The sequence below is a fragment of the Poecilia mexicana genome, unplaced genomic scaffold, assembly GCF_051168715.1.
Source record: "Poecilia mexicana isolate PSO_F unplaced genomic scaffold, ASM5116871v1 scaffold_18, whole genome shotgun sequence".
In the NCBI taxonomy this organism is placed as follows: domain Eukaryota; kingdom Metazoa; phylum Chordata; class Actinopteri; order Cyprinodontiformes; family Poeciliidae; genus Poecilia; species Poecilia mexicana.
In genome coordinates, this window is record NW_028263387.1 from 19,193,223 (window position 1) to 19,216,639 (window position 23,417).

Here is a 23,417-nt window from a genome sequence, read left to right on the forward strand (position 1 = left end):
GTTTTGTTTTTTGTTTTTTTGTTTTTTTTAAATAATGAGCTTCACTCTGCTGAACATGAGTTTATCAAATCAAAAAGAACAGTTTTGTAGCAAACGTAAAGTTCAGACTTTTTATGTAGGTTTACTTTAAGTGACAAGGAGTTGAGTAATGGTTTGAGGCTTCAGTGAAAAGTCAGGGAACCTTAAGTCTCCTGTTCTTTTTTAAAAAATGAATGAAAGTTTATTACAGTCTCCATACTTAGAATGTCTGATATTTCTAATTGAATACTTGTTTGTGAATAACCAATGAGAAATTGTTACTGCACTTTTTGAATAAGTTTTACTAAGTAAAGCCACTCAGTAACAGGTGCAGGGACTCTACAGACTAATATTACATTTTTAGTTCAGAGTTCAATTGTATTTTTTTTTTGTATGTTTTTATTCTGTTGTTATTTATGAAGTGATGTGAAACGTGTTTCTGTTACAGTTGAATGGCATTTATTAATTTACCCCAGTTATATATAATATGCCTCAATAATAAAATAGAAAACTAATAACAACAACAATAATAATAATAATAATAATAATAATAATAATAATAATAATAATAATAATAATAACAATAATAATAACAATAATAATAATAATAATAATAATAATAAAAACTCAATCAAAACTATAAGAAACAGCAAAATAAAATTGGCTTAAAATCATATTGGAAATAAGTTACATTTTGTAAAGCATTATATTAGATGACTGAAAACAAACATAACATTATAAAACAAAACAACCTTTCTTACTTATTGATCAGTTAGTCAAAATTGAAATTCTGATGGATAAAATGTTGAGTTGTAATTTAGAAAATCAAAGGTAAAGCATGTGAAGGTAACGTAAACCAGTATGGAAACCATTGCAGTTAATAAGCTTAACAGTTGATGGAGAATATTCAGTAGTGAGGCTGGGAGGCAATAAGAAATTTAATAAGAAATTTAATAGAGTAAAAATATGAATAAAGTAAAAAATAATCAGACTCCACAAAAGAGCACATTAATCGTCATCTTTATTTTTGTGAACATGGCACCACATCTTGTAAAATAAATAGTGACCTCTGCCAGGAAACATGAAAATGTAGTTTAGTGGTCCTTCAGTGATTAAAGTTTTATGACCGAATCAACATAAAAATGGTTCAACAGACACAAGCTCAACCTTCTCCTGTTGTCCCCAGGCCTAAATCGTTCAAAGTTCAATAAAAGTTAAACTTTTCAGCAGGTACAGAACGTCAGTTCATTGTGAAACAATTTATAAGTATGAAAATATACAAGAACAGATGCAGGAACCTGTCCAATAAAGTGCTAACGCGCAAAAAAACAAGATTGGTAAAATTTCAAAAAGATCGTACATTTTCTTCCAGGACTTGATTTTATTCAAAGTATGTGTCAGTTCTGCGTCAGTGTCCTCTAAATTTCCATTGAAGGCGTCTTTCTTTAACTCTAAATAAGTCCTGTACACTTCAAGACGTTCCTCTATGGCTTTAATTAACCTTCTGACCAATGAATGAATAAATGGTGACTTTTGTAGCACTTCAGGATCATCTAGGATCTCACGAAGTTGTTGCATCTCCAACGTAACATCAGACATTTTTTTTACCTAAAAACAATTGTAAATATTTTGTTAACCTCTTACAAATAACTAACATCAGAGTATTCTGAAGGGTAGACTGACCCACCTTCTGTCTGTTTACTTTATCTACAGCTTCTTGAAGATATTGATGAAATATTTCCTGTAATTAACCAGAGAAAGAATATAGATTTGAAAACTGTAAGACAGTGTGTTCAGAAAATACTGTAGTTAACCTTCTACAAAATAAAACCATAATATTACTCACAAGACGATTCTTGTTTACCGCAGACTTCGCTTCTTCCAAAGGTGCTAAGATAGATTTAGTGCCACTTCGGACTTCTGTCTAATTAAAAAGAAAAAAAAACTTTATTCGCAGACATTTGATTTCTGTTTGTTGTTAATTTAATGTGAAAAATTTGTCACACAAATGTGAGCAAAAAAGAAACTTACCAGCTGTATGACCACTGTTTTTAGTTCCTTCCAGCCTTTCACGAACTCGTTCCTAAGCTTCCAAGGAAAACAGACAAAAGATTTAGCCAGTAAAATAATGAAGTTATTGTACACGAACCAAATACAGATTTGAACATGTTTAAATCTTTCCACAAAAAGCCAGTTTACCCGATAATCTCCAAAAACCAGCGACTGTCCGATGTGGACTAGAAACAGCAGGGCAACAATTTGGAAAAGGTTTTTGTTGAGTCTTCTACGTCCTGCTTCTGCCATGATTTCTGCCGTTGAATCAATCAAGAGAAAAGCCACAAATCGTGGTGGATTTAATTACAAATTGAAATAAAATGAATTCTTTTAAAACCTAATTAAAATGGATAACTTTCCAGTCTTAGAAATCTTACCTGCGGGTGAATCAAAGATGGACTGAACAGATGACAGGAGAAAACAGTGCCGCTGGTTTTAAAACTGAAAGCAAAGGTTCAAGTCACATGGGTCGTAACATGAGAAAATAGAAAAAAACCTACAAGGAAGAGAAACGTTTACTGACAGCCACAACCGATTTGGTTACATTATTCATGTTGACAGTAAATGATCCAGTTCATGTAAGAACCAGGATCAAAAGTGAAAGAAAAACTAAAACCTGGTTAAAAAGGCTGCTAGCCAGGTGTAAACAGGAATTGCATTTAATTACTTCTTAACGTGTTTTGTTGGACAACCGTCATTAGGAAGAAATATCGTAAGTAATAAGGAAGGTAAGCAACAATTTCACAGTCAAACGGTAAAGTGCAAAAATAACAGGCACACAACTGAGAAAGACTAATAAACAAATACAACATTTATTTTTGATTTCTGTTGTGATGTTATGGTGAACACAAACAGTTACAGTAATTCTTTCTCATTGAAGGATGCAATTATCCTTTAGATGCACACAGCAAAACAAAAAATGTATATAAAAGTTTTTTTCACACTCTAAAGCAGGGGTCACCAACTCCAGTTCTCCAGGGCTACCATCCTGTAACTTTTAGATGCGTCTCTGCTCAAACACACCTGGATCAAATAAACTGCTCGTTTCCAGCCTATTGCAGAGAGGAATGAATGCTGGTGAGGGAATTCAGACATTTTGGAGCAGAGGTGAATCTAAAAGTTGCAGGAGGACTGGAGTTGGTGACCCCTGATCTAAAGCATAGTAGACTTTGGAATCAAGGTTTGAAGCCCCAGATTTATTTTTGAATAATCCTCTCTTTAAGTAATACATTTGAAAAAAGAAGCAATAAAAATAAATTGCAAAAAAATAAACAGCACAAGGAATGTGGAAACTTTCCATTGGCTCTAATTAGTTTTTCTCTTCCTCCATTTCTCTTCTATATTTCTGACACATTTAAAATATCTGAATTTTAATATGAACCTTCAAATGGGGTAAAGTTCTGATAAATACTGGGTGCAGGACCAGAGATCAATTAAGACTCTATTGATCATCTGATTTTCTTCAGTTATGTGAAAAAAATAATTACAAATCTACATCAGTCAGGTGCTGAATAGGATTCAGTTTAATATTCCAACAGTGGCTTCAGCTTCAGGACTTTATGCCTCAGTTAAATATGTAAACATGGAAATATGACTCTCTCAGAGCCAAAGACATTTCTGTGAATCAAAACCAACACTGCCACCTTCTGAGCTGCTGCAGGAAATACTCAGGAGTTTTATTTATATTTTTCATAACCCTGTACTTCTTTTTTGGTGTGTGAATTTTTTTTTTCCGAATTCATACAATCAATAGTGGAGCTATAGACATGTATTAGTAAAATAGGCAAGACAGAGTTTTAAATCAGTTTTATTAAGGGTTTCTAAAATACTCAAGCATGAAACAAGTTGGTATGTAAAGTTTATCTATATGGGAATTTTAACAGAAGAGAATCACAAACTTCTTATGAAACAACAAAATGAATTTCTTAAAATAAATTATGAATGAAAAGCATCATTAAAAAAGACAAAATCATCATATCAAATTAGCTAAACTACCATCAAGTGCAGGAAGCAAAATTAATGAAAGTGCTTTAAGTGGCTTTTCAAAAGAATCAATAGTGCTGTGGAGTGATTGACTGGAATCAATCGTCAGATACACACAGGCTGTCAAAGGTGTTTGCATTCACAAAAAATTGGTTCAGTTATAACTTTAGATAATAAATATGAAAAAAAAAATCTGCTCAGACAATAAAGAGAGGAGAAACTTAAACACCAAATATCTGCCACAAAGACGAGCTGCAGCTAATCCTCACCGTACTCCTGAGCTTTAATGAAACTCCAGATATCGTCAATTTCTTTCTGATATGCCTTCACACCTTCAGCAAAGTCTTTTCTTTCTTTGACTAAGAAATCTGTGACGGCACGTGAGAGTCCTTGTAGGGATGTAGAGTTTGCAGTTGCAGCTTTCAGCTCCTTCAACGTGGGATGAAACTCCTCAAGTTCTTCCTCAAAGGTGATGGAGAGAACTTTAATCCAGTTCTCAAATTCTTTCTTTTGGGGGAAAACAGAAGAGAAACTTTTATTAGATCTCTGTAGAGCGCGTTTATGTAGTACACAAACTTTGTCATGATTTATACTTCTGAAATTATTAATAAAGGTGTCATAAAAAGCTTTTCATACCAAATCTGTGACTCACCTTCTTGTCAGCTGCATCCTCCAACCCGCCCTCATAGTATTCCTGAATTATTTTCTGAAATGTGTAAAAAGAAAAAAAGAGCTGTATGTTAGAGGATGAGAGCTGCAAAAACATTTTTAACAATATAAAGGCCACAACTAAGTTATGTTTTGGAATTTAAGTGGTAATAATAACTGCGCAGTGAAAACAACATTCCTACTGTAAATAAAACAGATTAAACTGCAGAGCGATGCAAAGTCTTTCTATTGTCCACAATGTTTTGGTTAAATTACTAACTTGATTTGTCTCAGGCCTAATTTAAGTTAATATATATAAACAAAATAAAGCTGAATATGTCAGGAAAACACTTTACCAGGTGCTTTGTGTCAATCAGAGAGTTGGCTACACAAACTAGACCCAGCAGAGTGACGATGAAGAGCAGTCCTTTGGTCGGTCTGACACCAAACAATCCTCTGTTTCCACATGAAGCTGATCCGGTCATGATGGCAGTGAGAAAACAACCTAGGAAATCATAAGAATTTCACTTAATTTGGTTATTACCTCAAAGAAAACTGAAATCTGTCTTAATTAGAAGAGAGTCATTGGTCTTACCTGAAGTGTAGAGAAAAGAGGAGCTGAAACTCAATAGGTGACAAAATGACGCCCGTTCAATTCTTATAATACTCCTCAGGTTACCTGAAGCTTATAAACTGTCTCTAGAGTTTCACTTTGACGTAGTTTCTCTTTCAATTTTGCTGCAAAGCAAATGGTACCTCATGATGAAGCTGTGATAAAAACCACAACAGTCTGGCTACAAAACCTCCAAACACACATTTGCACCTTTTTTCTTTATTGTTTTCAAGTTAATATATTCAAAATGTGGAACATTCAGTTTTTTCATGCAAAAATTCAATCGACACCTTCATGAGCATTGCACCTCAGAGATGCTTATATACGGCTTAAAGCAAATATTAACACATGAAAGAAGGTTATCATTGTAATCAACTGGCATATTAGTTAACAATTAATTTCAGAAAAATAATTGTATGGAAATGAGATGGTTATGTGGATCTGATATTTGTATTGGTGTTACTTTTATGTATTTTTATTTTTATTGTACTGCACCCCTGCTTTGTAGACAAATGTCTCCTATGGGAGACCAATAGATTATCTTTATCTTTATGACTTGTTTCTCGTCTCGTCTTGCCCCACTTATCGTCCATTGACTGCTGGAGATTGGCACCAGCATCCCTCCCTACTCCATTACAAACAAGGGTGTATGATACTGGATGGATGGATAAGAAACCTCTTGACAAGAACTTTTATGAGATTTTTATTACAGCTTTGTTTCAAGGTACTTCCCCAAGGTACTTACAGATGTTCCAGTAAGCTCGACTTATTTCTTTGTTTTACACCTTTTGGATTTACGTCTAACTTTGGAAACGAGTTTGGGACTTTTAGGGAGAACACGTTCTCTGTTGTCTTTGGCAGAAGGCCTAAGTAGTAGAAAAAAACCCATAAAAACCTCAACAGCAGATCTGCTCAGTGCGGCCTGCACCACTTTCTCTTTTGCAGAATAAAAACTAATTCCCAGGGTTTAGTTACGGTAAATCGTGTTGGCATGTTTCCCAAAAATGACAGCTTCCTGTTAAGAGGTGATAACGGGAAGACGAAGATATATCTGGTAGCTGCATCAAAGATTGACACTCCTTTTCAAACAATGCATCATCTTTCCTCTTCAAAGTTATTCTCTTTATTCGACTTGTTACATCTCATAAAATCCCAATAAACCAATAATGTTCAGGCTGTGATTCGACAAAATCTGGACGTGAATGCTGGTGCTCCACAATTACTCAAAATCATTCAGTATGCATGCTGGTTAACCTCTTTTATGTCTAAAATCATATTTAAATATATCTCATAAATTTAATAAATAAATCCCATCAGCTCCAGTTTGTAGATCATTGTATCGTGATCAGTATTGCTATTTTTCTTCTGCAGGAAAGATTATCTGGGAAGAACTTTTGTTCTGTTATCAACAACTCTTTTGTGGCATCAAAGAAATTCACATTAATAATGTTGCATTTTTATGTTGCTTAAACTCAAAACGTTAAAAGTACAAATCCTGACCAGATAGATGCGGCTCAGTTTTTGAGACCTTAAAAGCAGAAAAGAAGTTCACCAAAAATAAACAAATTAAACACAAAGGTAATTCAGAGCTGCAGTTTGGCATTAGAACAAATTACGAACTGCTAAATTCACAAATTTAAGCAAAAAAATAAAAGTTCAAATTTACACATCAGTGCAGAAAAACATGATTGACAAAAAACAGATCACTTGAGCAGAATCAAACACAATTTCTACAATCAGTGTCTCTTCACTCAGTTCATTTCCTTGCTTACAAAAAAACAAGAGAGCTCAGAAACCGATCAGCTTTAATAGATTTTACCGCTGTTACAGCAAATCTTCACCATAATGCACGGCTTTTACGAAGTTCCAAATATCATCAATTTCCTCCTGATGTGCCTTTTTACCCTTAGCAAAGTCTTTCCTTTTCTTGACTAAGAGGTTGGTGATGGAGCTCAGGAGTCCCTTCAGAGATGTAGAGTTCGCAGTTGCAGCTTTCACTTGATTCAACATGGGATGAAACTTCTCCATCTCTTCTTCAAAGACCTGCGAGGCGACGGTCAGCTGGTTCTCAAACTCTTTCTTTTAAGAGGAAAAAACAATATATGTATTAAATCGTCTATCCAGTGGTTGCATACCATCAAATCTGTGTCCTTACAAGTTTTAACTTTTCTCCAGCGATTGTGCATTTTATCATTATTTAAAAATAAACTAAATAAATGATGGAAGAAGATCTTTGGTTAATTCACCTTCTTGTCAGCTGCATCCATCAGTCCACCCTCATAATATTCCTGAATTATTGTCTGAAATGTTCAGAAATGAGGGTTTATATGAGATGAGCAGCATTGTAACAGCACATCAGAGAGCCGGAGCTCATTGTTTCCTTAGTGATTATGAAATTAAAAACAGATAAATAGAAAGAAATAATTTGCAAAGAACTTGGAGATCATAAAAGTATATATTTCTTATTCAAATAAGCCAATTTCCAGACCTTAAAACCAAAACTAAAGCAAAAATGCACTTTTTATTTTAACTCTAATTGCAAATTTTAAAACCTCCACTTTAAAGGTGGAAATTAATTATTTTAGATCTAAAAGAAAATTAAAGTCGAAATGATTTACCAGGTAATCTTTGCTCATCATTGAGTTGGTGACCGAAACCAGAACCAGGACAGAGAGAATGAGGAACAATCCTTCTGTGGGTCTGAGTCCGGCCAGACGTCCACTTTCAGGTAAACCTGCTGAGGCCATGATTCCTGGAATCAAGACAACCACGACTCTAAAATAATGTTACTCTCTTAGGTACGAGTTAAACCTGAAAGCTGTCAGTTTTTAATAAAATAATTAAAGTTATCTGAATTAAAAACGTTACAGATCTTACCTGCTGTTTGAGAAGAGGAGCTGTTAAAGGCGAACACAGAGAAATGAACGATGCCTCAGCAGATTTTCTTTCATTTCTGCTATAAACTATGACTGTGGCATGTGATGATATTGTTATGCAAACACCAACAATGACATCACTCACCAGTCACCTTTCATTTTCAATATTGCGTCAAGTTATTCAGTGTGCTCCATGTTTTTGGCTGGCAAGGCTGTGCAAATAAATAAATAAATAGATAACAAAATAATAAAGGAATTTCTGATAATAAATGCACATAAAGCAGTTTTAAATCCATATCTTAGCTTTTGTCATGTTGTCAAGAAATATTTATTCAGATATCCTTACGTTTTCCTTTCCCAGAAAAGAAATGGCTACGAAAATAGCAACTTATCTAAACTTCCAGTGTGAAAAACTAGGCAGGATGAGGATCCAGTTTTATGTTTGCAGCCTGTAAACTGAGGAAGATGCTCATGTTGAGCTCACTGCATTGTTTTGAGGGGAAAACATGAAACAATGGTGAGACTTTAGATCAAGAGAGCTGTGCACGCACTTGTTACAACAACCAGTAGATGGCAGTGTGAAGAGAGATTTTTTTTTTTTTAGTGGATAATTTTACCTTCTAAAATAAAAATATGTAATATAATCTTTAGACGTGATACAAAGGGCATAAAACAATCAAGGAAATGTTTACAAGAACATGTTGGGAAGTACCTTGAAATACAACTGCAACAAAACTCTTTAAAACTTGTAAAAGCCTTTGTGTCATGTGGTTTCACGTCCTTACATGGTTTACAAGTTACGAAAACAATGTGACAATTGTGAAACAGAAAGAGGTGCAGGTGACGCAGACTCGATCTGCTGCTGACGTAAATATATTGTTACCTTCTGATAAATGATAACAGATTTATACCATCAACATTTTTAAAGCTTGTGTCAAGTAGTTTCTTACCATGTCAGAAAATTAAGAAATATTTTTTTTTCTATATGTCTATGTTACATGTCAATTGCTTTTAATCGGTAACCCTTTGTTTTATGTGTCAAAAAACATACATATGCACACACACACACACACACACACATATATATATATATATATATATATATATATATATATATATATATATATATATATATATATATATATACATGCAATGGCATATTATATACACTCAGTCTGTCTGGAAATGCACATAACGTTTGCTGTGTTGACATCATCTTCAGTCTTGAAAACTATATTCTGTATTTCTGCAGTATTTTTTGGTGAAATTGCATTTTTTTAAAACCCCAAAATGTTCTCTGTAATTTCAGACCCATTAGTCCAGACAGGCCAGTGTTTGATGGCTGTCATCCTTACACACACCTTTCCAGATCAGTCAAATATTTTCTGTGAGTCCTTATAAAATCTTTGTCAGCAGGATTACTGTCTATTTGGAAGGTGATTTAAATCAGTCCCTGCTACAGCAAAAACATCAACACAACATAAGATTGCCAGCTTCCCTCTTTTTCCTCCAAGCGTGTCGCACTGGCCGTTGGGGCACACTTTAATTTTTGTAGACAGTAACTTGTAAACAAAGAAGAAAAATGGGAATGTGTGGTGGAAGGCTTGGTCACATTATTGTGCGTCACTGAGTTTCTGCAGAAGAAATGAAACAGAAACTGTTTTAAAGATAATGTTGTTAAGACTCAGGTAACCTGAGGAGTATTTAAAGTATTTATTGTGCTTCATTTTCCCACTTCCTTCTTCAGTTTTCTCCTGAACAGCAGCTCCTCCTTTTAATACACCAGGTAAGACCTTGAACTTTTATTTTTATTGAATTCAAGCAGATTTCTGTTTATATTTAGGCATAAACCAAGTTAAGTAAATTTCCCATCAGTTCTCAGTTCTTACCATGTGGATGTAACACGTTGGTTGATTTTGACGTCGACTATCAGGGCGAGGAAGTTTATGAGAAACAAACCTTTTCATCAACAGGGAAATTCAAAGTGTTTCACATGAAATAAAACAATAAACCAGCAAAGAACATTATGTTACAAAGTCAAAATAAGGGAAAATATGGCATCAGGTTTAACGCTTCCTTTTCTCAGAATAACAATGATGACCGGTGTTGGAAGAGCGACTGGAACCACAACCATCCTGTTCCTAATTTTCCTTCAGTTGGATCTCATCTGCTTCACAAACTCCCATTCTGGACACGAATGCATGGTAAATTATTGAGAATTAGTTAGAAAGTGATGTACTGCAGCATTTGTAGAATGATTTTGTTGTGACATCACCTGTACACGGTTTAAGTGTGACTAAGTTTCGCTTTTCACTGTGAATTCGCAGACAGCGTTGCAGAAACTGTGCCAGAAAACAAGAGAAGATCTTGAGAAGCTGAAGGTGAGCGAACAAACAATTATTAAAACAGAACAGGCGAATTCAGCAGTTCGAAAGGTGAAAGTCAGATATGTTTTTTTGGGTATTTATTTATAGCCTTTCAGATTATTATAACTTACTGCAAATAAAAACCCACATGTTGATTTCTAAGAAAATGTAAATATGACTTAAAGCACCAAAAAAATGTTTTTTTTTTTAAATAAATGTGAACCTCCTGGAAAAATGTCAACCCCACAACATTTCAGAAATAAAAACAATTCTGAGAAATACAAAATGTTTATTCTCTATTTTTAAATCTACAATCCTTAAAATTAACCCTTGAAATATAAAACTCCCTTTATTTAGGTAACTTTACAGTAACATTATGAAGATTATTTATGTCCTCTGACCGTAATTATTTTCTATTTACAGCTAGTGAACCCAACATTAAAGATTAGGATATTATATCAATTATGTAAATTATGTCAAAGGTATTTAAGTTTTGCTTGAAGTTTGATCTGATAAACAAGCCTCATTGGAAATATATTCAAAATATTCAGCACAACTAATTTTTCTTTTTTTCCTTTCCATCTTCATCAGAGACCTCACCAGTCTGAGTTCAGGACGCCACTGGATCCAGCTGATGACGGCGTCGACATGAATCCAGTGAAAGCACTGATGAAGAGATACGATCATAACCTTCCTGACGGTCGTCCTCCAGTCCATCCAAAGGTTTCCGTGGGGAAGAAGGACCGTTGTCGTTGACGACAAAAGGGGTGAGCTTGAAATGAATGTTTACTTGACAAATGAACGTGTGTGCAGGATGAAGAAGGATCGATACACGACTTTGAAGTTACCACAAGAGTATAATCTTTTCTCTGTTCCTTTATTCGAAACAAGGCAGAGACTGAAGTGGGTAACAGACCCTGAGTGAATGACTCGCATGTGGACTAGCGCCCGTCCTGCCTCTGCTCCATGTGTTGCAACATGAGCAGATACTTTCAAAACACATGAAGCCATAAGCCAGTGTTGTGGTACTCGAAGTTGGTCTTGGTCTTAAGACCGGTCTTAAGACCATTTTTTGATGGTCTCGGTCTCGTCTCGGACTCGACCGCATTTGGTCTCGGTCTTGTCTCGGTCTCGGGCACTGAGGACTCGGCATTTTATTTCAAGACCAGTCAAGACCGCAACTGTGAAAATATCACTAAACGTGCAGCATACTGTCCAGTTTATTTGTTAACATCTTTGTTTTCAGTGGATGCAAAACGCACCAATTAAAATCCAAGCAACTACGTGTTTCTGTTACTCCCCCCACCTTCCCCACCTTTCACTCTCCCTCCTCCTCCCCTCCCCACCTTTCACTCGCACGCGGCGCTGCAGGACATGCGCAGTGGTTTCCTCTCGGCGGCAGAAAATGTTTGTCTAATCGTCAGTAATATAATAGCGCTGCATAAATAGTAAGAAATCCGATGGCCACAGCTAACTCAGCAGCGCTTCGCTTTCACAGACGGTGGGGACGTCTAACTTTTTTCGTCACTTAGAAAAGTAGCTCAAAGAAGGTAAGTCCGTTAATGTGATGTTAGCAAAGCTAGCTGTACAGAGACACATAAGCATTGTGATGAAAAATGTTATCACTCACTGTGCTGAATTATTGTGCGGAGATGTTGACTGACTTGTCGCATATATGGGACAACGCTATGTCCAAAAGTCTGCAATATAGTGAGGTGACATTCAGAAACAGTCGATTCTTCTCCACGGCTCTTTACTTATTAGATAGGACTGGAGTGTCACTGAGAGCCGTTGTTCTATCAGATAGCCATACGCTGTCAGGATAGCAAACATGCATTAAGCATTAAGAAATCCGACCGTCAGAGGAGTTGTCAGTTCACCATACGCAGCAAGTTATGATGAACATAAGTCATTAAATTGTTTTCAATGATAACTATATAGATATACATGTGTTGTCATGGTTTCAAAGTGTATTTAAAGCAGGTCTGGCTGCAGCTAGAGTCAGCTACAACACACGCTCATGTAAAACTCACTTAACCGCTAAGTCAGGATGCCATACAACTGTTAATAACAAAGTGTATGACGATCTACATCATGATTCTATGTTGCTGATTAAATAAAATCATATGGTAATGACAGCGTATGCATGTCTGAGCTAAGGTATGACTATCTGACAACATATGCTGATCTGACAGAACACCGTGATCTGACCTGACAGAACACCCATTCTTTGTTCTTGTAATGCTCTGTGTACACAGCATCATTATTTTATTTTATTATGTACGTTAATATTTAATTTAACAAATAACTAAAACAAGAACAAAAGAGCACGCAGAGCATGCACATTGCTCTTTGATTGTTTTTGTTCAAAGTGGCAGCTGTAATGTCTGCCATGGTGTCAGACTACCTGGCTTCATGTACTGGGATAGAGAGTGAAAACAGTCACGATGAGCGCCTTCTGTTTGGTTACTTCTTGCTTGTTGCTCCTTGGTCAGTGTTCATAGTTGAGCGTTATTTACCGTCAGGGCATTCCCTCAATTGCTATGTTTAATGGTGCAGACAGTGGTGGTTTCTTATATGAGCAATATGGGCAAATGCCCAGGGCGTTATGTTTTTTGGGATGGCACGAGACCATCACACTTTTTAGCACAGAAATGGAATATTTAATATTGGTAAAATGTATTAAGTATTTAATATCTAGGTGTTTTATGGTAATATGGATCTTTCAGATTATTTTGAGAAGCAATTTCGATCATATTTTACATTTTATTGTATCATATAGCGTGGGCCGCTGGTCTTGGTCTCGACTCGGTCTCGACTTCCCTCGGTCTTGGTCTTGACTTGGTCTCGGACCCTAAAAGTCTTGGTCTTGTCTCGGTCTCGATACACTCTGGTCTTGGTCTTGTCTTGGTCTCGGGTTGGGTGGTCTTGAACACAACACTGCCATAAGCCAAAGCTGTAGAGATGAGAATCAGTTCAAGACTTTTACACATCATCGTATCTCCTCAGGTTCTGTGTGCTGCGTGTCTACTTTCTAAAACTGAAAATAAACATGGTGTAAATGTAGCACATAGATTTGGTACACAGTTTGAAATTGTACTTTACTTAACAAGACAACTTTTTAAATAATCTAATAACTTAAATTACTTTTTCTCTATCTCATCAGAAAATTGGGTTGTTTTTTTTGAGTTCATTTTTGTTTCCTTTGATTTCTTTGTACTTTATTGCTCCTTCATTCTTATTTTAATTGAAATAAAATGTATGCAATATATTTATACTTATTTATATTTATGCCTGTACACTGTGTGCGCTTAAAAACTCAGGTCAAATTCCTCATTGGTGCCCACAATCTTGGCCAATAATGCTTATTCTGATTCTGTGGTTGATTATTTTACAGTAAGTATCAGTTGAGTTGTATACACATCTGAAACTGAATTTGTATTTAATAAATTAATTGAAATGATCTGAATTTAAAATGAACTGTTACAGATCCCATCTGCTTTTGAAAAGAGGAGCTGGTGCTAAAATGAGAGCAAATAAATGAACGACGTCTCAGCAGTTTCAGTTTTAAACTGTTTTCCTTTAGCTTCTGCTATAAACAACGACTGTGGCATGCGATAAAGCTTTGACGTAAACAGGGACTTTCTCCACTGGGACCTACCAACAGCATCACAGACCAGTCAGCTTTCATTTTCAATAATGTTTCAAGTTATGCTCTCATGAAAATCTGGAGTAAAAGTACAGAGTGCTCTTTATTTATTCTGTTACAGTATCTAAAAAAATGAATGGGAATTTAGAAGAAGCGACATGTGCACTGACTGGTTACAATAACCACCAGATGGCAGTGTTGCCTTGAAAAGAACTGGTCGCAAAAACTGGTTCCATGCACTTTAAGACACTAATTTAAAGCAAAGATCAAAAAGGTTTAATTATTTGTTGTTTTTCGCAGAATAATTGCCATTAATGTTACGATGTTAAAATATGGCATTCAGTATTTCTGACATTGTTTAGTTTTTCACAGAAACTATAACTATGGGCATTTTTGTCGCATGACCATAACCACAAATTTTCCACTGCAGGCATCAGAATGAAACTAAAGGAACTTATGGAGGCTTAGACCGGATACCAACACACCACAGGACAGCTGGTGACGTCATTCAAACATTGACCTTTTCCACAGGTCCACTAGATATGTCTTTAGACTGTAAGTGACAGAGTGAGAGTCTATCAGACAGATAAACATATACTGAGGCACAGTGGTGGCTCTATCATATTTTTAACTATAATTAAACTTTAAGGAGAGAAACAACAATCAAAAATATTTCTGGATATTTTATTTCATTTTTTTTCCATAAAGCATTTTTGTCAACTTTACATTTAAAACATCACCATCAAAAACTTCTCTAGAGATAAAAATGTCATAGACCTTGATAATGTTCCATCTCTAAAAGGTTATGCAACTGTACTCTGCTATGTTTACCTTCAGCAGATTATGATGTTAAACAACTTCCTAAAGGTTAGAATAATGCTGCACATAACTTGTGACGATATTCAGCATTAAAGGCTAAATTATTGTGTCATAGTTTAGCATACTCCTCCTCCTGAGTCTTGAGGAAGTCCCATGTTTCTCTTATTTTCTGATTGATTTCTTCTATCAGTAGATGGTGGTCTTCAATCTGGAAATGATAACTCTGACGGAGAAAAAAAAAAGATCGTTATTGTGTAGCACATAGAGATTAATATCTTTAAAAAAATATTACTATACCATTTATATCACCTTCAATTTTATGTTTTGTAGGATGAACATCACAGAATCAAACAAATAAAAGTTAGTGAAGAAGTTGTATCGTTGACCAAAAATTCAAGAAAAATCTTTTAAAAACAAACTGACTGTGATCATATTGATTATGATCAATACTCTGTATGAAACTGTAACTATTTACCTTTTCAAAACAGTGACAGTAATAATATTTGTGGTAGATGATTATTTTTTTAGCTGTGGCACAAAATACTCAGTCCTTCCAATGTCTTGTGAAGTAATCAAAGGCATGAAAACATTATGACTCACCTTCAGTCTCACAAAGGGAGAGTTTGTTTTTTCAATAGTTTCACGGGCTTCAGTCTGCAAATGAAAAATTAAAATCAATATTTAGTTGAGTTATTACAGTAGACTGCTTCAAAAAAAATATAAGTATTGCACTTTTTCTCCATATGCAGGTTAATCAACACATTATTTACCAGTTGTTTGTCAAACTGTGACATTGTGCAGCAAAACTGGCTCAGCAGGATAAAAACGAGGAACAAGCCTTTAATGGTTCTGGTGCCAAACGCTCCTCTGTTTTTGACACAGGTTGCTGTTGCCATTTCTGTTTTGAAGGTAAAATTAAAAGAGATAAAACTGTTAAAATTCTTGGAGCTCATTCAGAGTTTAGATGTGGTATTGTATTTCAGACTTACCTGAAACGTCAAGGTTCTTCTTCAACGAGAAAATGAACTGGGTGGAAAAACGTGACCATTTTTATACCGGAGTTACTTCCCTTCCTTACAGTCTCATGTTTGTCGCAGCTTGTTTTCTGCTTATAACCACACAAAATCCTCAAGTTTCATTTTTCAAGTCAGGTTGCAGAGGAATGGTAATCAATACTTCAAACTAATATCATTAAGCACTGAGTTGAAAACAGATGTCTGCATTACATAAATTGAATAAAAACACATCTTTTTCCTCCCCTGCTGTCTGTCATTAAATAAGGCGAAACTAATGCTGTTAGAAAAATAACACCAGTTTCCAAATGCCGGAAAAATGTAAGGTTTTTATGATCATTCTTGTAATAAACGTCTTCTGTTTTGTGAAGCGCACCGGTCCCTCCTGAAGCAAAATACTCAACCAATATGGTGCTGCCTTTTCAGTGAAACACTTTCACTTTAGTTTCATCCAACCACCGGGCATATCTCTGTCCCTGAGAGTGTTTGCAGCAGTGATCAGACTTTTTATTTGACATTTGAAGAAATAAATAATTTATCACCCTCTGACTGGCCTTTCAGCCCAAGTTAAGTTGTATTTTTTCTATTACTAACTCCAAACCAGAATATTAACAGTCTTTTCTGTTGTGTTGTAGGTTGATATGCAGATTTTGAGAACAAAAATGATTATCCTGGACACAGAATACATGTGGGAAAATAAGTCAAGGGTATTTTAGGATTTGCATTTCAATATTTTTTTATCAACTCCATGTTAGGTTCTATTTAGGTTATTTATTGATTATATGGATTATATATTTGTCAGATTTTAAAAGTTGTTTGGTGATCTGAAGCATTAAAGTGTTGAAAGAAAGAGAAAAAATCTGAAGAAACCTTCAATGGGGAAAACACTAAAACACAGTAAAACTTGTGGTTCACATAAGATTCAACTAAGGGTTTTCCACAGATTTTTTTTTGTGTCTGGTAAATGTTCTGTATAGTTTTACTTATGTGTGTCTGTAAACAAGAAAACAGGCAGGAACAGTCACCAAAGATTTTAGAAATATTTAATTTGGCAAGACATTTTCAAATCTCCAAAGTCTGTTCACAAAAGTTTATTTCAGTGGGACATTTTATAGAGTCAGAATCACTAAGAAGAGCTTTACAGCTCAGATTTCCTCTCTTCCAGGTTCATCATAATTCTTTCCAGCTGTAAAATTTGCTTTTTGTAGTCTTTGATTTTTTTGGCCCCATTTTGAAGCACTTTATTCACAAAACCTTTGTAGGCCAACGTCACGTCCTTTACACTCCGGAAGCTTTCAGCGAGTTCTGGAAAGTCTGGTTTGGTTTTCCTGAGCATTTTAATGTTGTGATCCAATCGTTGTCCAATCTTCTCAAGAAGCAGTGGACAGAAGACCATGTCTACCAAGTTATTAACCTGAAATACATTTGTTTATTGCTGTAGGCATCTATATGAAGAGATTTACTTTGTGTCTCTTACTCACGCTTCTCCTCAGTGCTTCCCGTTTCAGCAGCTCAACATTCACTTTCATCTCTTTCTGCAAATCCAAAGTGAACATTGTAGTTTTACAATGAAAGCATTAGATAGTGGCTGCATTTATTGAAACATTTGAAATAAGACAAAGAAAACATGTTACCAGCTTGTCCTGGTCTATCCATGAATTTGAAGGGCAGAGCAGCAGAGTGAAAATGAAAACCAGTGCTGCTGGTCTTCTGACATGAACCACTTCCCTGTTTCCGAACATGACTGCAGCTGCCATCACACAACACATATTAAAATAGATATAGAGTATATTCTCAAGATCCTACATTACAGAATGCATTTCTGTGACCATATATATTATTCACATACCTTAAGTTGTAGTTATAAACCGCATGAAGGTGGTGAATAAGAGTAATTGTACTCTAAGATGATTTTAATACTCTTCTTGTCTCCTCCCCCAGCAGGGCACATGCTGTGAGGCTGCTTATGTCTGAACTGATTGGAGCACACAGCTCTGCGTCTGGTTCTGACCCAGCCTTAAGCCGATTCTGGAATATACCCAGAATATTTTAGTGAAACATCAAATGACAAAAAAATGAAAAAGAAATGTGTCACATTACTGAAACCAGAAATAGTGGCAGCTATTAACAGTGCAAAAAACACAAAAATCTTAAGTACTTTTGGTCTAGTTTCTAGTTCCAATATCTACTCATGAAATAAAACAAAATTAACTTACAAATAACTTTTCAACAAGAAATAGAAGTACTATAGCTCCCAAAACTAAGATGGCAGATTATTTCACTTATAACTAGTAATTTTTCATCAATATTAAGGAAGTATTAATTTAAAACAAGCTCCTATTTCTTAATGAGAAAATACTTGTAGGTTACTATTATCTTACTCCAAGTGTACTAAGGTATTTGTGTCAGGTTGTTTTGGGGTTTGATTAGATCGACCTTTCTTCTGTTTTACTTCAGTTCAATTCCTGTTAGTGAGTCTAGTGTAACTATGTGCAGTTATTCCTTGTGTCTGGTTATTCTGTGTTATTTTTACATTTTCCTAGCTTCCATGTTGGTTCTTTGTCTTTTTTATGGTGGTTGCCAAACAGCTTGAGGTGCATTATCTGACCTTCCAGATTGGAGTATGGATCAGATGTTCTATTACTGCTACATTCTTCCCAATATATCTGCTCTTTAATAAATAAAACAAAAACTAAAGATCCCCACATGACACTGGAAGCAATTCCTTACACCAAGTTGATGACCTGGTTGAAGATTGGCACAAGGACCTAATTTTACTTAAGTCCAATTAATTGTACTTAATTGAAGAATAAAAATCATTATTATTTTACAAATAAAAATCTGTGGGTTGTCTATTTGCCCTCATATTCTTCTACTCAGGGTTTACCTCCAGACCGGACAATGCTTGACGTTCAACCAAGCTGCAGTCGTTTAATTCAAAACTAAATTTGGTGTTGATTTTTCTTCACACGGTTCTGCAAAGCACAGAAAGTAAAACCATGAACATTTTGTCATCTGACCTTTGTAAGAAAAATTCCTCTTCAGACCACAATCGGTTGAGTGAAACTAAAAGACCTGCCCGACTGCTGGTGGAAACCAGACAACACAAAGTTTTCAGGTGATGATGCTGCTGCTAACATTGTTCGAAACTGTGTACAGTACCACACCAATGTGTTCATCTGTTGACACTTTTCATTTTTTGTCAACACTGCTGGGATGTTATGTGACTGACCTTGGCAATGTGAAATATAGTGGTTGCAGCATAATACTGTGTGAAGGGTTTTCTTCGGCATAGAAGAAGGAGCTGGTCAGACTTGATGAATTATTCTGTTACATTCAGAATTTCTTCATAGTTGTTGTATTTCCATTTTTGAGTCATCAGAGATGATTTAATCAAACCTCTACTAAACTCTTAACTTAGGTTTTCTTCATTTGTTTTCATTTCATTTTCATTTTATTTTTATTTCTCTTTCTCACTGTTTGCATTTTAATGATGATTTTTTTAAAAACTCTTTCTCACATGCTGTTTTTATTTTAATTATGTAAAGCACTTTGAAATGCCTTGCTGCTGAAATGTGCTATACAAATAAAATATGATTGATTGATTGATAGAACACAGTAGACCTTAAACCAAAATAGACATTTTATGCTGATGAAGCTGCAAAACTACATTGTATATACAGTTCACACTGCACACTGTTTTAAATAGATTCATTCAACATGTTCCCCTTTGTGATTTGTTTGATCAGTCAGCTGAATGCAAAATTGATTACCATGAAAATATTCAATACTGTCTTATATTACAACACATAACTCATTCAGTAAAGAAAGCAAAAGCTTTTATTATTAGTAATGTTTAAAAACAAAAAGTTTATCTTATCATATTAGATATATTACTAGGAATCACACCAACAATGGGAAGGAATGAATAAACTTAATTTGAAGCTGCTTGGTACAGATAAAAGTCACTACAGACGTTGAAACGTTTTCAGCTCATCATCAAGTTTTTGTGATCTTAAAACATTCAAAACATAATTCAGATTTTTTTCAGTATCTTTTGCTCTTCCACTAAAAATCTTGTCTTTTAGGTCTATGTAAGTCTCTAATATTTTTCTAAGGCTGCTCTTGAAGCCAAGAAAAGTTTGATGAGGATCTTGTGACATTTTCATTTGTTGAAATTCAGGATGACCCTCTTTCATCTTCTCTTCCAGCATTTCGGTGAAAATTGCATTGCTGATCTTCGAAAACATCTTTAGGAAGGAAAAAAGTATTGTAAAAATCATCAACAAAACTTTGTAAAAATAAACAAAAATAGCTTTTGTTTACTACCAACTAAGTTTTGATCTACTTAAGTAGCAGAAAAACTACCTTGCTTTCATGTGCTTCATCTGCAGCTTCCTGAAGGTCCTCCAAGAATATTTCCTGAAAATGGCCAAATATAGCATGTTAGTATGGCGATGCACAAGAAATGACACTAAATCATATAAAAACTAAAAGAAAATATGAAAGTGCTAAGAAAAAAAAAAATTAACCCTTCCCAAAAACATTTATACCAGTTGTTCCGTATTTGTCAAATATTTTGCTTCATCCAAAAGTGTTGACATTGCTTCAATTCTGTCTTGTTCTGCTTTCTGAAGGAGAAAAATGAAAAAACTAAATCACAACGGGATTCAAACTTTTCACTATTAAAATAACGTCCAGAATCTTCCAGCCAATAACTGATGTAGATTTATATTCACTTGGCTTTGAACAGCTGACTCCAACATTAATTGATGGTTGTCCATCACTTCGACCTGAAATGTACCACAAAGAAAGATTGTTGTAATTACTGCATATAAAAGTACAAATGAGTGTATGATTTTGTTTGGAGAACAATGAATAACTCTAGAAGAGAGCTTACCAGACTTTTCTTTATTGACTGCATGTCTGCATTGCAAAACAAACACAACAGTGGTAGGACCAGGATCACAGATTTGATGAATGAGAATCCAGCCATTCTTTTGCATCCAGATTTTTTCGTATCTGTAATTAATATTAATGAATATATGAAAAGAATAAGAGTAAATATAATTTAATCTTTAAAAGAAGAAAATACATTACCAGATTATAAATGTAAGAGTCACTTAATGGTAAAAACGTATTATTTCCTTCCTCTCCTTGTAAGTTATGTGTGATCAGCCCTTCTACTTCAGCTTAAATAAAACATGTCTGCATACAAGTGGTTACAGTTCCTCTTTCTGTTTCCATATTACACAACATTTCAACTGAATGTAAAACTCACAGGTCGCCAGTCTGTCACACGATTCTCTCTCTCAGGTCAGTTGCTGTCTCGTTCAGCTTTGATAGTTCGTTCATTACTGGGGCTGCATACCCAGTCTCGGGGTGGGGAGTTGTTAACTCCCCCCTGACCTTACCTTTGGGCTCCTCCCTTTTGCCGTAGCATTTGTGTTGTACCTCGTCAATCTCAAGTTGTGATAGCAGTTGCCGTTTGCGGATGTTGGAACACTGAGCTACTAGTTGTTTGGCAGTCATTGTAGACTGTGGGTGTCGAAGTAACCATTCCACCCTCAGTCTTTGCATGTAACCCCTCTGACTAGGGTTACTTGAGTAGTAGCATTCCAACAGATCCATGTTTTCATCTCTCGCCCATTTCCGTCTTGTTCCAGTAGCCCATTTTTCATCAGGGTGCTCTGGTTCCCCAGCACCTGACGCAGACCTTGTTTGGCCGGGCGACGTCTGAGCCGGCATGTCGTGCTTATCAATGTCTCTCATGGTATGAGGTAGGCTATATAGCTCCAAGGGTCTTGCCTATGGACCCACACTGCATAGCTCAATTGCAATGTTGTAACTTGACTATATATATAATATAGGCAGCTACGGAGTATCTTTGTTTACTGTGAGGGATTTACCCCCTCCCTAAGAGGTGCTGTTTTTCATGTTCTTTGTATATTCTGGGTTATTTGGGTGAATGTATTGTTTTGGGAGGTGATTTGATTTGTTTATTTGTTTTAATCATCTTTCTCATCTCTTTGAGGTCACCTGGTCCTGTGTTGCCGTGGAAGTGCGCCCATGAGCAACGCTGACAAGGACCTGGTGTTTCCAATTAGCCTCATTGGGAAAATCCATTTTCAGAGAGGGAGAGATGTATTTCTATTTTTGACTGGATTCCATATTGTTTGTTTCTAGTTTTGTTTTTAGTGGTGTTTAAGTTAATGGTAACTTTATAGACACTCTTTAGGTATAGTTTAGTGCACATGTTTGTTTGTTCTAGCTGAAAATGGCTCCACCCCTCTAATTAGTCCGGATGGGAGCCCATCCTTTAAAAACCAGGTGGTTGAGATGAGAGGGAGATTCTCCTTCTTGTTGTTTTGACAAATATGTTGTGCTGAACTGAACGGTATGAAACAGAAGATAAAAGAAAAGAAATATATTGAGTACTCGACAACTGCTGACTCCAGTCTCTTTCCTCTTGAGTCGCATAACTAACATTTACATTTTTGGTCGGTGGTGTGCCTCGAGATTTTTTCAATTGAAAAAGTGTACCTTGGCTCAAAAGAGGTTGAAAAACACTGAACTAGATAATTATTTGTTTACATGACAAATAACAGTCTCCATTTACTGTAAACCCTGCTATTTATCACAATAACAAAATGAAAAACTCTCTAGACTATTCTCTACTAATAGCACAATATTTAAAACCAAGTGTGGGATTTGTGAAACTTCAATGATGGGTGACTTTACAACTTGTATGATTTTGGATAACACTAGAATTGTTCTTTATTGAAGTTTCACAAATCAGATAAAGGTTTTACAAATCCCACACTTGGTTTTAAATATTCTGATATGAGTTGAGAATAATCTAGTCCAGATTTGAAGAGTCTAGGTGTTGTAGTTTTTTAGCTAGAGTAAATTAAAGATGCTGATTGTAGTGAAAAATTAGGTGGAATTGCCCTTTAGCCATTTCCCAAATTGGAAGCAGCAATTGGAAACCAACTTCAGCTTCATTCAAGCAAGAGGGGCTAACATACAGTTCTCTTAATGTTAATGATCAAATACTCTCATAAATTATGGTGGCGTTGGCTGTAGGACTTTGCTTTGCAATCGGTGGGTCGCCAGATCGATGCCTGGTCTACTGCTGAGATTTCAGTTTGGTGTATTAAAGGCATTATTAAAAAAGAAACCAAAATATCACACCAGCATTCTGTTCTTTGTAAAAAATTCTTTTGCAGTCTTGTTTACGCTTTTACATTGTAGATCTAAATTTCAGCAAAATTTGTAATTTTGGCTGATTACTACTGTTAAGTTTAGGGTAATTAACTGCTGGCAATATTACAATTTTTTTAAGAACTTTACAATTACTTATATTTTTACACTATA

General features: G+C 35.3%; 2 protein-coding genes and 3 long non-coding RNA genes across 10 annotated transcripts; 1 reads left to right on the forward strand and 4 right to left on the reverse strand.

Moving 5' to 3' along the window:
* Positions 1 to 1,021: 1,021 nt before the first annotated feature.
* Positions 1,022 to 2,574, reverse strand: LOC106907804 (uncharacterized). Of its 2 annotated transcripts, none has more exons than XR_001415678.2 (6): positions 2,451 to 2,574; positions 2,218 to 2,327; positions 2,050 to 2,106; positions 1,865 to 1,942; positions 1,706 to 1,759; positions 1,022 to 1,626 (listed from the first exon to the last, which is right to left on the reverse strand). It is a non-coding gene; the product is annotated as an uncharacterized LOC106907804 (long non-coding RNA). The 2 variants fall into 2 exon arrangements; XR_015766147.1 differs by having other exon boundaries at positions 2,050 to 2,101; positions 2,451 to 2,573.
* A 1,290-nt stretch (positions 2,575 to 3,864) lies between these two features.
* On the reverse strand, positions 3,865 to 8,310 carry LOC148154129 (uncharacterized). Of its 3 annotated transcripts, none has more exons than XR_015766166.1 (5): positions 8,195 to 8,310; positions 7,936 to 8,069; positions 7,564 to 7,617; positions 5,300 to 7,396; positions 5,061 to 5,209 (listed from the first exon to the last, which is right to left on the reverse strand). XR_015766166.1 is itself a non-coding variant. In XM_088015903.1 (4 exons), the coding sequence occupies exons 2-4, from the start codon at positions 5,187 to 5,189 to the stop codon at positions 4,315 to 4,317; spliced, it is 432 nt and encodes a 143-aa protein (XP_087872029.1). In that variant the 5' UTR covers positions 5,190 to 5,209; positions 5,300 to 5,417; the 3' UTR covers positions 3,865 to 4,314. The 3 variants fall into 3 exon arrangements, 1 of the variants encoding a protein (XP_087872029.1); XR_015766167.1 differs by having other exon boundaries at positions 7,936 to 8,092; positions 8,195 to 8,258; XM_088015903.1 differs by lacking the exons at positions 7,564 to 7,617; positions 7,936 to 8,069; positions 8,195 to 8,310 and adding exons at positions 3,865 to 4,563; positions 4,709 to 4,762 and having other exon boundaries at positions 5,300 to 5,417.
* Positions 8,311 to 9,825: 1,515 nt separating this feature from the next.
* LOC148154130 (uncharacterized) lies at positions 9,826 to 14,807 on the forward strand. 3 transcript variants are annotated; one of them, XM_088015851.1, is made up of 5 exons: positions 9,826 to 9,979; positions 10,280 to 10,397; positions 10,521 to 10,574; positions 11,151 to 11,326; positions 14,639 to 14,807. In XM_088015851.1, the coding sequence occupies exons 2-4, from the start codon at positions 10,287 to 10,289 to the stop codon at positions 11,313 to 11,315; spliced, it is 330 nt and encodes a 109-aa protein (XP_087871977.1). In that variant the 5' UTR covers positions 9,826 to 9,979; positions 10,280 to 10,286; the 3' UTR covers positions 11,316 to 11,326; positions 14,639 to 14,807. The 3 variants fall into 3 exon arrangements, with proteins under 3 accessions (XP_087871977.1, XP_087871978.1, XP_087871976.1); XM_088015852.1 differs by lacking the exon at positions 14,639 to 14,807 and adding an exon at positions 14,049 to 14,351; XM_088015850.1 differs by lacking the exon at positions 14,639 to 14,807 and having other exon boundaries at positions 11,151 to 11,820.
* Positions 14,808 to 14,878: 71 nt separating this feature from the next.
* Positions 14,879 to 16,166, reverse strand: LOC148154131 (uncharacterized). The gene is made up of 4 exons (XR_015766157.1): positions 16,017 to 16,166; positions 15,798 to 15,925; positions 15,628 to 15,681; positions 14,879 to 15,250 (listed from the first exon to the last, which is right to left on the reverse strand). It is a non-coding gene; the product is annotated as an uncharacterized LOC148154131 (long non-coding RNA).
* Positions 16,167 to 17,067: 901 nt separating this feature from the next.
* Positions 17,068 to 21,843, reverse strand: LOC148154132 (uncharacterized). Its single transcript, XR_015766156.1, has 9 exons — positions 21,141 to 21,843; positions 20,941 to 21,062; positions 20,780 to 20,833; positions 20,594 to 20,671; positions 20,409 to 20,462; positions 17,890 to 20,290; positions 17,675 to 17,790; positions 17,522 to 17,575; positions 17,068 to 17,454 (listed from the first exon to the last, which is right to left on the reverse strand). It is a non-coding gene; the product is annotated as an uncharacterized LOC148154132 (long non-coding RNA).
* Between the last annotated feature and the right edge of the window lie 1,574 nt (positions 21,844 to 23,417).

Coding starts and splice junctions, on each gene's coding strand:
- LOC148154130 (XM_088015851.1), top strand. CDS start 10,287: ATGATGACCGGTGTTGGAAGAGCGACTGGAACCACAACCATCCTGTTC. Junction 10,398..10,520: donor ATTCTGGACACGAATGCATG/GTAAATTATTGA, acceptor GTGAATTCGCAG/ACAGCGTTGCAGAAACTGTG. Junction 10,575..11,150: donor AAGATCTTGAGAAGCTGAAG/GTGAGCGAACAA, acceptor CATCTTCATCAG/AGACCTCACCAGTCTGAGTT.
- LOC148154129 (XM_088015903.1), bottom strand. CDS start 5,189: ATGACCGGATCAGCTTCATGTGGAAACAGAGGATTGTTTGGTGTCAGA. Junction 4,763..5,060: donor TGATTGACACAAAGCACCTG/GTAAAGTGTTTT, acceptor TACACATTTCAG/AAAATAATTCAGGAATACTA. Junction 4,564..4,708: donor AGGATGCAGCTGACAAGAAG/GTGAGTCACAGA, acceptor TTCCCCCAAAAG/AAAGAATTTGAGAACTGGAT.